Source organism: Mobula birostris, chromosome 29, assembly GCF_030028105.1.
Source record: "Mobula birostris isolate sMobBir1 chromosome 29, sMobBir1.hap1, whole genome shotgun sequence".
NCBI classification, from domain to species: Eukaryota; Metazoa; Chordata; class Chondrichthyes; order Myliobatiformes; family Myliobatidae; genus Mobula; species Mobula birostris.
The window spans coordinates 6,831,421-6,845,742 of record NC_092398.1 but is presented as its reverse complement, the minus strand read 5'-3'; the positions used below and the strand labels follow the sequence as shown (position 1 = coordinate 6,845,742).

Below are 14,322 nucleotides of genomic sequence, written 5' to 3'. Positions count from 1 at the left end.
TATATTTCAGGTAGAGATCGATAGATTCTTGACTGGTCAGGGCATGAAGGGATACGGGGAGAAGACAGGAGATTGGGGCTGAGAGAGAAATTGGATCAGCCTTGATGAAATGGCAGAGCAGACTCAATGGGCCAAATGGCCTAATGCTGCTCCTATATCTTATGGTCGAAATGAATTATACATAGATAAACAAAGTAAAGAGCATAAATTAAATATTGTAAGGTACAGAACAGATTGACCGGTGACACTTTGAATGCGATGCGGCAGGGAGTTCAGAAGCCTAATGGCCTGACAGAAGAAATTGTTTCCCATCCTGACCGTTCTTGTTTTTATGCATCGGGGTCTCCTGCCTGGTGGTAGAAAGTCAAAGAGGATGCTGGATGGATATCCTTAATAATACTGAGGGCCCTGCGTGTGCAGTGCTCCTGATAAATGTCCCCAATAGATGGAAAAGCTTGTCTTGCTCTTCATCCAGCTGAATTCATTATGTGGTACATTGAAAAGAGCCAAATATTATGATAGAAGTTGTGAATAGATCTACAGGGTGAAACTTGCAATGAGTTGCCACGCTCCAGCACCTTTTTGCATCCATTTCTGGACTTATTTCCTGGCATAATTTACATATTACTATTTAATTATTTATGGTTTTATTACTATTTAATTATTTGTGGTGCAACTGTAATGAAAACCAATTTCTCCCGGGATCAATAAAGTATGACTATGACTATCTATCCATCCGTCTGTCCGTCTATCCATCTGTCCATACATCAGTCCGTCTATCTGTCTGTGTGTCCACCTGTCTGTCTATCCGTCTATCTATCTGTCCATCTATGTATCTATCTACCTATCTATATCTATCTGTCCATCCATCTACCTATCTATCTCTATCCATCTATCAGTCTGTCTATCTGCCTATCTGTCTATCTATGTATCTATCTACCTATCTATATCTATCTGTCTATCTACCTGTCTATATATCTATCTCTATCCATCTGTTATCTATCTATCTATATCTGTCTGTCCATCTATCAGTCTATCTGCCTATCTATCTGTCTATCTATCTCTATCCATCTATTATTTATGTATTTATTATCTATGTATCTATATCAATCTGTCTGTCCATCTCTCTATCTATCTGTCCATCTATCTATTTATCTATCTATCTATATCTATTTGTCTGTCCATCAATCCAACTATCTATCTGTCTCTATATATCTCTCTTATTCCTTTTACCTCTTGCCTCACCTGTCTCATCAGTCTTATGAGAGCTGCTGTATCACAGGTCCAGAGACCCTGGTTCGGTCCGGGGCCCAGGTACTCTCTGCACTGTCCCCCTGCGGCTGCTTGGGATGGTCCTGCTCCCTCCCCCGTGTGATTTGGTAGTTTAATTAGCCACTGCGAATGGGCCCTGGTATGGAGGAGTTGATTGGAATGTGGAGAGAATAGCGTTCATTGTTGTCACATGTACCAAGGCGCAGTGAAAAGCTTTTGTTCTGCATGTCAGCTGGGCAGATCGTTCTATAATCAGTACACTGAGGTAGACCCAAAGGAGAATGGAATGAAGAATACAGTGTTAGGGCTATGGAGAAAGTGTGCTGCTGGTAGACAAATACCACCTTCACGTAAATTGGAAGATCAAGTTCATCTTTATTACACAAGACATAGGAGCAGAATTAGGCCATCTGACCCGTCGAGTCTGCCCCATCATTCCATCATGGCTGATTTGTTATCCCTCTCAATCCCATTCCCCTGCCTTCTCCTCATAACCCTTGACTCCCTTACTAATCAAGAACCTATCAGCCTCTGCTTTTAGTACACCCAACGACCACCTCCACCGCTGTCTGTGGCAATAAATTCAACAGATTCACTGGCTAAAGAAATTCCTTCTCATCCCTGTTCTAAAGGGACAACTCTCTCGTCTGAGGCTGTGTGTCCTCTGGTCCTGGACTCTCCCACTACAGGAAACATCCTCTCTATCTGGGCTTAAATATTTGATACATTTCAATGAGATTCCTCCCTCGTTCTTCTAAACACCAGTGACTTCAGGCCCACAGCCATCAAAAGCTCCTCGTATGTTAACCCTTTCAGTCTCAGGATCATTCTTCCAGGGCCAGCACATTCTGTCTTGGATGAGGGGCCCAAATCTGATGTCAGTACTCGGTCTGGCCAATGCTTTATAAAGCCTCAGCATTACATCCTGGCTTTTATATTCTAATCCTCTCAAAATGAATGCTAACATTGCACTTGCCTTCCTTGCTGGAGATTCAACCTGCAAGTTAACCTTTAGGGAAACCTAAACAAGGTCTCGCAAGATCCCTTTGCAATTCTGATTTGTGAAATTTCTCCCCATTTAGAGAATACCCTGCACCTCTACTCCTTCTACTGAAGAGCAAGATCATGCGCTTCCTTACACTATATTCCATCGGCCGCTTCTTTTCCCATTCTCCCAATCTGTATACGTCCTTCTGCAGACCCCCTGCTTCCTCAACGTTATCTGCCTCACCACTCATCGTTATATCATCCGCACCACAAGGAACGCTGAAACAAGAAAGCAGCATCTGTCATCAAGAACCCCCACCATCCAGGCCATGCTCTCTTCTCGCCGTTGCCAACAGGAAGAAGGTACAGGAGCCTTGGGTCCCACACCACCAGGTTCAAGAACAGTTATCACCCGTCAACCATCAGGCTCCTGAACCAGTGTGGATAACTTCACTGAGGTGATTCCACAACCTACAGACTCACCTTCAAGGACCCTACACCTCATGTTCTCAGTGTTATTTATTTATCATTATTGTTTGACTCCACCCCCCCCCCCCCACTTTCTTTTAAACTCGAGCGAGTACAGACCTAGAGTCATCAAATGCTCCTCTATGATTGAACTTTTCTGTCGGGGGATCATTCCCATTGACAACCTCTGAGGGGAGAGAGAGCAAGGGAATAAGTGTGTGCCCAGGGTCTTTAAAGAGGATGGAGATATAAGACTACAGAGGCTGGAAATCTGGAGAAAAATCTGCTGAAGGAACTCAGCAGGCCGAGCAGCAACTGTGGGAGAAGAAAGCATTATCTGTGTTTCAAGCTGAAACTCTGCATCAGGACTCCTAATCTGGACCGAAAATATTGACATTTTCCCCCAAACAGATGCCGCTCGAGTGGCTAAGTTTCTTGAGTGGATTGCTTGTTGCATTGGGTAAACGGAGTTGCTTGCTTATGTTGGGGGCTGGCATGAACTTGATGGGCCAAATATCCTCTTGTCTTGTATTAGGTAACTCTAGTCCATTATCCAGGACTCTGAGCCGCACTATCTCCATATACACCCTTAATAATTGTCAGCAGTTATTACAGAATTCTAACAAATTCAGATGGCATTGGTGATGCCCAGGACTATTTATTAGCAACAAAAAAACAAAACAAAGAAAACAACTAAATACTGTATTAATATCATGTTATTAATAATGATCTATGCAAATAGTGGAGAGGCGAGCAGAGGCACGGGTGAGGAATGGTCGAGCAAACGGAGGCACGGGGTGGTGGAGGCAGATGTGCGGGGCAGCGTGGTCGAGATAGGTGAAGGCAGGGTCAAAACAGAGCCAAGGCAGAGTCATGGCACCCCTGAGAGCAAGGGAAGTCCCAATGTCTGATCGATTTAGGCACTGGGCGAAATTGGGAAGGTCGGGTATGGGCTGAATCGTGGCAGCGGGGTTCGGGCCCCAGAGAGGTCCAAGGGCGAGGGCCCACCCAATGTTTGGACGATTTAAGCGCCAGGCCAGATTGAAAAGGTCAGCGAGTTGGAACTGGATGTGAGGCAAGAGCCGGTCCTGCTCGGCTCTGCTTCCACGCCATTCACTCAGCTCCGCTCTGAACTGAGGCTGTGGCCATCTCTGGCTGCACTGATGCCTGACTTCGTATCCATAAGACCATAAGATATGGGAGCAGAATAGGCCATTAGGCCCATTGAGTCTGCTCCACCATTCAATCATGGGCTGATCCAGTCATCCCCACTCCCCTGCCTTCTCCCCAATACCCTTTGAATGCCCTGGCTAATCAAGAACCTATTTATCCCTGCCTTAAATCCACCCAATGACTTGGCCTCCACAGCCTGTGGAGGCCAAGTCTTTGGGTGTATTTAAGGCAGAGATAGTGGCAACAAATTCCACAGATTTACCACTCTCTGACTAAAGTAATTTCTCCACATCTCAGTTCTAAATGGACATCCTTCAATCCTGAAGTCGTGCCCTCTTGTCCTAGACTCCCCTACCATGGGGAATAACTTTGCCATATCTAATCTGTTCAGGCCTTTTAACATACGGAATGTTTCTATGAGATCCCCCCTCATTCTCCTGAACTCCAGGGAATACAGCCCAAGAGCGGCCAGACGTTCCTCATACAGTAACCCTTTCATTCCTAGAATAATTCTGGTGAATCTTCTCTGAACCCTTGCTAATATCAGTATATCCTTTCTAAAATAAGGAGCCCAAAACTGCACACAATACTCCAAGTGTGGTCTCACGAGTACCTTATAGAGCCTCAACATCACATCCCTGCTCTTATATTCTGTACATCTAGGAATGAATGCCAGCATTGTATTCACCTTCTTCACAACCGACTCAACCTGGAAGTTAACCTTTAGGGTATCTTGCATGAGGACTCCCAAGTCCCTTTGCATCCCCGTATTTTGAACTCTCTCCCTGTCTAAGTAATAGTCTGCCCATTTATTTCTTCCACCAAAGTGCGTGACCATACACTTTCCAACATTGTATTTCATTTGCCACTTCTTTGCCCATTCCCCTAAACTATCTAAGTCTCTCTGCAGGCTCTCTGTTTCCTCAGCACTACCCGCTCCTCCACCTATCTTTGTATCATCAGCAAATTTAGCCACAAATCCATTAACACCATAGTCCAAAGCATTGACATACATCATAAAAAGCAGCGGTCCCAACACCGACCCCTGTGGAGCTCCGCTGGTAACCAGCAGCCTGCCAGAATAGGATCCCTTTATTCCCACTCTCTGTTTTCTGCTGACCAGCCAATGCGCCACCCATATTAGTAACTTCCCTGTAATTCCATGGGCTCTTATCTTGCTTAGCAGCCTCATGTGCGGCACCTTGTCAAAGGCCTTTTGAAAATCCAAGTATACCACGTCTACTACATCTCCTTTGTCTATCCTGCTTGTAATTTCCTCAAAGAATTGCAGTAAGTTTGTCAGGCAGGATTTACCTTTCAGGAAACCATGCTGGCTTTGGCCTATCTTGTCATGTGCCTCCAGATACTACATAATCTCACCCCTAACATTCGCTTCCAACAACTTCCCAACCACTGATGTCAGGCTAACAGGTCTATAGTTTCCTTTCTGCTGCTTCCCATCCCTCTTAAATAGCAGAGTAACATTTGCAATTTTCCAGTCAACCAGAACAATACCAGAATCTATCGATTCTTGAAAGATCGTCGTTAATGCCTCCACAGTCTCTCCACCTACTTCCTTCTTCCTTCGGAACCCAAGGGTGCATTCTATCAGGTCCAGCAGATTTATCCACCCTCAGACCATTAAGCTTCCTGACCACCTTCTCAGTCGGAATTTTCACTGCACTAACTTCACTTCCTTGACGCTCTTGAATGTCCGGTATACTGCAGACGTCTTCCACTGTGGAGACCGATGCAAAATACCCATTCAGTTCCTCTGCCATCTCTGCATCTCTCATTACAACATCTCCAACATCATTTTGTATTGGTCCTATATCTGCCCTCGACTCTCTTTTACTCCTTACATACTTAAAAAAGCTTTTAGTATCTTCTTTGATATTGGTCACCAGCTTCCTTTCATAATACATCTTTTCCTTCCTAATGACCTTCCTAGTTTCCTTCTGCAAGTTTTTAAAAGCTTCCCAATCCTCTATCTTCCCACTAGTTCTGGCTTCCTTGTATGGCCTCTCTTTTGCTTTTACTTTGGCTCTGACTTCACTTGGCAGCCACAATGTGTCCTTCTTCCCTTTGAAAATTTCTTCTTATTTGAAATATATCTGTCTTGCACGTCCCTCATTTTTTGCAGAAACTCCAGCCATTGGTGCTCTGCTGTCCTTCCTGCAAATATCCCTTTCCATTCAACTTCGGCCAGTTCCCCTCTCATGCCATTGTAATTTCCTTTATTCCACTGAAATACCAACACCTTGGATCTTATTTTTTCCCTCTCAAATTTCAATGTGAACTCGATCATATTGTGATCACTGTTCCCTAAGGGTTCCTTAACCTTAAGCTCTCTTATCACCTCCGAATCATTGCACAACACCCAATCCAGCACAGTCAATCCCCTCATGGGCTCAACAACAAACTGTTCTAAAAAGCCATCCCTTAGACATTCTACAAATTCTCTCTCTTAGGTCCAGTACTGACCTGGTTTTCCCAATCCACTTTCACGTTAAAATCCCCAGCGATTATCATGACACTGCCTTTCTAACATGCCTTTTCTATCTCCTGCTGTAATTTGTGTCTGTGATCTGACAATGTGTACTCTGCTCTGCGAGGAACTAAGGCTGCACCCTGCTCCATCTGCAGTGATACCTAGCTTTGCGTCTTTTGTAAAACTTCCGTTCTGAAGCTATTTTCTTTCTGGAATTGTTTACATGATTTTTTTTTCTCTTTCCCCACATATTGGGTGTATGACGGTCTTTTTTTTTTGGTTAATGGGTTCCTTTGAGGTTTCTTTGTTTTGTGTCTGCCTGTAAGGAGACAATTCACAAGGTTGTATAATGTATACGTACTTTGAAGGCATTGTACCCGGATACACCACAGCACCACAGCTTGGTATGCCCACTGCTCTGTCTGAGACTGCAAGGAATTGCAGAGGTGTGAACACAGGTCAGTTTATTATGAAAACCAGCCTCCCTTCTATGGACGCTGTCTATACCTCTTGCTGCTTAGGTACAACGGCTAACATGCTCAAAGGCCCCACCCACCCGGGCAGTCCCTCTTGACCCCTCTTCTTTTGGCCTGAAAGTTCCAAGTACATGTATTATCAAGGTAAGTATGCTTAATCTTCCAAGAGGACCACAACCTTGTCTCGGCTTGGAGGCTTGCATGCCTCAATGACCCAGAGAGCTAAGCTGGCTGGAGTCAGGGCTTTATGCTTTGCCTCTTGGTAGGGTCACCCATGCCAAACAGGTCAAAGGGTAGAGGTCAGACTAAGAGTGGTCCACCGGTCCTCCAGGTTCAGGAGTTCGGCTCAGGGCTAACAACCCTGACTGGTTAAACAAAATTGTTACAGGAACAGCAATGAATAATCCAAATCTGAGTGCGATGGTATTCCTAAGTCTCCACTTGGGACTTGCATAACTGACAGCAGCGAAAACCCAGAGGAAGCTACTGACATGATGAAGGAAGCCCTAAACACCACCAGAGATGGAGAACCTTCATTGCTGCCCTAAATGCTTTATACAGCCTTGAGATATGTCATCTTACAGGCAGCCACAAACCAAAGAAATCCTATCGAACTCCTTAAAAACAAAAGAAGACTGTCAAGCACTCAGTGTGCTGAGAGAAAAAACAAATCGTGCAAACAACGTTCAGAACCGAAGTTCACAAGGCCAGGCGTCAGTGCAGCCGATCCAGACGTCCACTAGTTGCAGGCCACATCCTCGGTCCAGCGCAGAGACGAGCGGACACCGCCACAAGGCCAGGCATCACTCCAGCCCATCCAGAAGTCACTAGTTGCAGCCCACAGCCTGCAGAAGTTCAAGAACATGCACTTGCAGGTCTTAGAACACCTTCTATCCTGCTGTAATAAGAGTCTTGAAAGGACCTCCTTGATGATAACAATAACTCTTGCACTGTCAGTCTACCTCTTCACAGCTCTTCTACTTTATCTGTCTACCTACACTGCGCTTTGTAACACTCCGTTACGCCTTCATGGCACGCCGATGTGCTTGTGTTCAGAATGATCTATCTGGATGGCATGCTGAGCAAAGTGTTTCACTGTACCTCCGTACATGTGACAACAATAAACCGATCACTGTCTCAGATGATCGTTTTTGTTGATCAAATGCACTGGTCCTTTCCGAGCACCCTTGCCAAGGAGAAGCATTTCCTCTCACGCGTGCTGTTTGTTACATCTGTGGGCCATTGCATATTTTCATTGAAACAGATGTGGTCACATATGGTAATACTGATTTCTCCTAGTGAAAATAAAATTTCCTTCCCACTCCTCCCTTCTCTCCCTACTCTGGCCTCTGACCTCTTCTCACCAGTCTATCGCCTCCCCCTGGGTCCCCTCCACCTTCCCTTTCTCCAATAGTCCACTCTCTTCTCCAGCTCTTGACCTTTCCCACCCACCCAGCTTCACCTATCACCTTCTAGTTATTCTCCTTCCCCACCCCCTCATCTTTTTATTCTGGCATCTTCCCCCTTCCATCTCGGTCCTGGAGAAGGGTCTCGGCCCGAAACGTCGACTGTTTATTCGTTTCCATAGAGGCTGCCTGATCTGTTGAGTGCCTCCAGCACTTTGTGTGTGTTGTTTTTGATGCTACAGTGCCTGAATGCGTACATTTTTGTTTGCAGGTCCTTACTGCGGAAAAATGAACAGAGACCTGCCAAGAATACAACTACCGTCCAGTGCAGTAATTGTGCAGTTCCAAAGCACCACTCATCGAACTGGAAGAGGATTTCTGCTCTCGTACGCTACGACCGACCACTCAGGTGAGGGCTGGAGCATTTCTTTATCCCTTGGAGGTGAGATGTGAGAGGAAAGTATGCAATAAACTGAATGATCTTTAGACAATTGGCGTTCTGAGGTCTTAGTGTAGACGTCCATAGATACCTGAAGGTGGAAGTATCTCTGGACAGGTGATTCTGGTTAATTTCTGTGTCACAATGTTTGCATTGAAATGTACCCCTCTGCCCAGCTTTGTATTCAGGCATCTTCCCCCTTCCTGCTCAGTCTTGAAGAAGGGTTTCGACCCGAAATCTTGACTATCTATTCATTTCCATGGATGCTGCCTGACCTGCTGGGTTCCTCTCGCATTCTGCGCGTGTTGCTCTGGATTTCCAGCATCTGCAGATTCTCTCAGCAAAATGTGTCATTTGCGGTAAAACACCAACGCAATCTGAGGATGCGCAGGGGGCAGCCCGCAAGTTTTGCCACATATTCCGGAGCCAATGTAGCATGCCCGCTATGTTCAGCAGGAGTCCAACACCCTGATGCACAGTGGTGTGTTCAGACCGAAGAGAAGGAGTTTGCTCAGCAACATCGGTTGGACAATAACGTGAGATGGCAAACTGAAATCAAGAAACAGCATTCAGACATAAGGCTCCTTGTTTTCTAGGTGTGTCAGGGCCAGGTGAAGACAGATGCCATGGCATCTGTCTTAGAGCAGTTCTGTCAGTAAGCATTTTGTCTAATGTGGCAGGAATGCAGTTTTGATATTTATTCAAAGAACTTCTTGATGATTAGCGACAGTGTCACCCGGCAGTAGTCATTTAGTTCTGAAGGTGTAGAGTTCTTTGGCAGTGGGATCGTGGTTGTTGATTTGAAACACAAATATTAACGCAGGAAATGCAAGCAATACACCTGCGGAAACAAATAGCAGACCAAAAAGGATCATTAAACCTCCTCAGAGACTGATTGAAAGTTAGTAAGTGGATAAGGGATTATACTTGCTCAGTAAAATTGAAGTTGAAGATCCAAAAAAAAAAGGAAAAGAGACTGGCTACAGAATGTAGATCTTTTTGTTGGAAAAGATTATTATTCCTTGCAGGTTTGTGAGGACATAGTGTTGTGTCAGTTTTTCTTTAGAGGGGAAAGATGTGTTATGATGTATGCATAATAAAGTACTTCAGTTCCCAGAGGGGAAAGATGTGTTATGATGTATGCATAATAAAGTACTTCAGTTCCCAGAGGGGAAAGATGTGTTATGATGTATGCATAATAAAGTACTTCAGTTCCCAGTAGGCAATGTGTGCGGTTCACCTGGAACCAGAAGCTACAATGGTAAGCAGGTCAGACGCACTCTGTGTTGAGCAGGAGTTCAGGAATAAAATGTTCTAACATGAACCCACACCCAAGTTTGTCTGGATGAGTGAAGTGTTCAAGTTGTCCATGAAGACATTAGTGAGCTGATGTGCACACTCCTTGGGTACTTGGTCTGGGATGTTGTCTGGCCCGGCACCATACGGGGGTTGAATCTATGCAGAGTCCTTCTAACACTTGCTGCTGTTACAGACAGTCGCTGTTCACTTGGGAGGGGAATAGCCTTTATGGTCAGCGTTGTGTTCCATGCCTCTTCTCTTTCAATATTTTTATTAGTTTCTACATAGAAGAATACAGAGTACAAGAACGTATATATAAAGGTCAAAAAAAACAACTACCAATTACATTATATCTATTCATAATAACAATCTCATTACCCCATATTCATGTAGGTTAGTCAAAGTTATATTGAAATATATTAATTTATTACAAAAAAAGAGTCTAACCCCTACCAAGATTGAAGCTGTTTATTAAGGAAAAAAAAAGGTAAAATACCTTCTCGTATAATAAAAGTTAATAATAGCCAACATCTAAGTTTAAACAACGAATTGAGGGTTTTGAAAGTTTTGAAAATAATTCAGAAAGGGTCCCCCGTTGCATGCCTCAAAGAATGCATAAAAATTTGTTGAGAGCACTGGAGAGGGAGGCATCACTGGTATGGTCAATGCTGCTTTTTCTTGCATAGTTAGTAATATACTTGATGCCCTGCCACGTACACCGGAGATCACTTTCGGCGAGGTGTTCCTGAATTTTTTGTGCACGGGCAGACTTTGCTCTCTTGATGCCCAAGATGAGATCCTGAGAGCTGTTCTCTCTCCAGATGAAGGCAGCTCCACGGGCTTTTGGGAGGGAGCGCCACTGCGTTCAGCCAGGGCTTCCGGTTGGGCTGCGAGATGACCATTCTTGAGGTACCAACATCGTCTCCACACTTACTGGTGTGGCCTGTGACAGGTGAGGCATATTCCTCAAGGTTTGTGGTGGCCTGCTTGAACATCTGCCAGTTGGTTCGTTCAAACCGACAGGTCACGTAGTGGTTAGTGCTACGTTATGGGAGCTTGGGGTCAGAGTTCAGAGTTCAATTCTGGCCATGTCTGTTAGCAAGTTTGTATATTCTTCCCCTCCGGGTGCTCCTGTTTTCTCTCAAAGATGTACAGGGTAGTGGGTGAGTTGGCCATTGTAAATTGTCCAGTGATTAGGCTGGGGTTAAAATCTGAGGGTTGCTGGGCAGCGTGGCTTGGCTCGGTGCGCTGGAAGGGTTCCACGCTTTATTTCTGAATAAATAAATCAATCTCTCACTTGCTTCAGTAAGCTGGAAAACTCGATGACCCAGCAGTGTTTGGACCAGCCAGTTTGTTTTTTCTCTTCTCCAGATCCGGATTCCAATTGATCATGCGCACATCAAGTTATAGGGTGGGATGTATCATTTGCGTTGGCAACTGGCACACCCTAGGACATGCTGGTGACAGCCCGTGAGTGTCACCACTTATCCTGGTGCCTACATAGCATGCCCACGGAACAACACCAAACAACATAACAAACAACAACCCCTTTCCCATCCCTCCCAGCCACCCACCTACACACACACACACACACACACATACACACACACACACACACACACACACACCTCCAGCCCTAGGACAGGCCACCTCTGGGCCTTCAGTCCTTGTCCCATCCCTCCCAGCCACTCACTTACCCACTCACACACACAGGCAGGCCTCTGACCCCAGGACAGGCCGCCTCTGGGCCTCTAGCCCTTGTCCCATCCCTCCCAGCCACTCACTTACCCAGTCACACACCCAGACAGGCCTCTGACCCCAGGACAGGCCGCCTCTGGGCCTCTAGCCCTCGTCCCGTCCCTCCCAGCCACTCACTTACCCAGTCACACACACAGACAGGCCTCCAAACTCAGGCCGCCTTTAGGCCTCCAGTCCTTGTCCCGGATTCCCAGAATCACGGACGTCGAGCCTCCCACTTCAGAACATGTGACGACACTTGCGGGCTGCCCCCTCAGCTCATCCTTCGGTTGTGTTGGTTGTTAATGCATGCAGTACATTTCACTGTATGTCTTAGTGTACTCATGATAAATAATTGAATCTGAGGTTCAGTGGATGTAAGGAAGAGAATGGTTTCCAAGGAAGTGACCAGGGAGATGGCGTGATGGGAATGCGCTGAGAGCTGGTATGGTGTCATTGGGCTGAATGGTCACTTCTGTGCTGGGAGGAGGAGTCAGTTATCTGGCAAAAAAGGCATAAGTTCAAAGACCAAATTTGTTATATGTCACCATTTTCAACCCTGACATTCATTGTTACAGGCATTCAGAATCAGGTTTAATATCACTGGCAAATGTTGTGATATTTGTTGTCTTTGCAGCAACAGTACAATGCAATGCATAATAATAGAGAAAAAACATGAATTACGCTGTGTATGTGTGTGGATATATATATGTATAAAACAGTTAAATAAGAAATGCAAAAATAAAAATTAAATACGAAGTAATGAGGTAGTGCTCATGGGTTCAATGTCCATTCAGAAATCAGGTGGCGGAGGGGAAGAAGCTGTTGCTGAGTCATTGAGTGTGTGTCTTCAGGCTCCTGTACCTCCTTCCTGATGGTAGCAATGAGAAGAGGGCAGGTCCTGGGTGGTGGGGGTCCTTAAAGATGGATGCTGCCTTTCCAGACAGTGATGCAGCCAGGTAGAATGCTCTCCAGGGTACATCTGTAGAAATTTAAGAGTGTTTTAGGTGACAAACCATTCACTGTAAGTACAAAGAATCAATGAAAGACCACACCCAACAGGCCGGACAGACAACCTTTGTGCAAATACTAGAAGGAAAAACTAATACTAATAATGAATAAATAAGCAATAAATATCAAGAACATGAGATGAAGAGCTCTTGAAAGTGAGTCTATAGGTTGTGGGAACAGTTCAGAGTTGAGGTGAGTGAAGTTATCCCCTCTGGTTCAGGAGCCTGATGGTTGTGGGGTAGTAACTGTTCCTGAACCTGGTGGTGTGGGACTTGAAGTTCCTGTTCCTCCTTCTTGATGGCACCAGTGTCTAGTTGGGACAGTCATCGACAATAAAAGTTGAAGGCCCAGCTGGAGACATTTGATGATCAATTTCTTAATTTTTTTAACATTCCTTGCCAACAATGAGAGAACTTCAAAGTTAAAATTGAATTGAATTGACTTTATTTCTTACATCCTTCACATACATGAGAAGTAAAAGTCTTTATGTTACATCTCCATCTAAGTGTGCCATGTGCAATCATATTAATTTATAATAAATAGAACAGTCAATGTAATATAGAGTACACCCAAATCAGCGTGAGTTCATCAGTCTGATGACCTGGTGGAAGAAGCTGCCCCGGAGCCTGTTGGTCCTGGCTTTTATGCTGCGGTATCGTTTCCCGGATGGTAGCAGCTGGAATAGATTGTGGTTGGGATGGCTTGGGTCCCCAATGATCCTATGGGCCCTTTTTACACACCTGTCCTTGTAAGTGTCCTGAATCATGGGAAGTTCACTACCACAGATGCGCTGGGCTGTCCGCACCACTCTCTGCAGAGTGCAAAGGCAGCGCGGTGGCGTAGTGGTTAGCACAACGGTTTACAGTACAGGCGATCTGAGTTCAATTCCCGCCACTGCCTGTAAGGATTCTCCCCGTGACCATGTGGGTTTCCTCCAAGTGCTCCGGTTTCCTCCCACAGTACCAGTAGCTAGGTTAATTGGTCATTGTAAATTGTCCTGTGATTAGGCGACAATTTGAATTGGGGGGGTTGCTGGTTGGTGAGGGTTTGAAAGGCCAGAAGGGCCTTTTCCCTGATGTATCTCAAAAATTAATTAATCAATGCACTCTAAATTAGATTTTATATCCAGGTTTCATATGATGAGGGAAACTGCCTGGGAAACACAATGGCTGGTTTGAGGACTCAAGGCAGTTTGGATTGCACCAGAAAAGATTTTGATTTGGAAGCTAAAAGTTTCTTATCCCACACTGATCACCCCTCTGAGACGCATTGCGGTGTCAGATTTTCAATTTATTGGAAACAGCATGGTTGAGAGTGGAAGGATGGAGTTTTTCTCTCTGATTCATTCATTCGATGATGAATATAATGTGTGGGTTAGCCTGCCATAAGCTGCAGTGTTTTGGAATACTCAGTTATTTTACTCCTCAGGGAAATCTTTTCCATGGAGAAAAGAAATGGAAAATTCCTCTCAACCTTCCTGTCAGATTGATTACTTCTGTCGCGTTTTTTCATAAACTGTAGGGTGCTTTGCACTTACTGAGAGTAATTTAACTGTTTAATTGA

The 14,322-nt window shown here is 45.0% G+C and overlaps 1 protein-coding gene across 2 annotated transcripts in view; it reads left to right on the top strand.

The window, feature by feature from the left end:
• LOC140190076 (discoidin, CUB and LCCL domain-containing protein 1) overlaps positions 1-14,322 on the top strand; it is a 195,242-nt gene that overhangs the window by 89,259 nt on the left and 91,661 nt on the right. For both annotated transcript variants that reach the window (XM_072246541.1, XM_072246542.1), the window contains exon 3: positions 8,545-8,682. In XM_072246541.1, the coding sequence (XP_072102642.1) occupies positions 8,545-8,682 (138 nt within the window). The remainder of the gene's footprint in view (positions 1-8,544; positions 8,683-14,322) is intronic.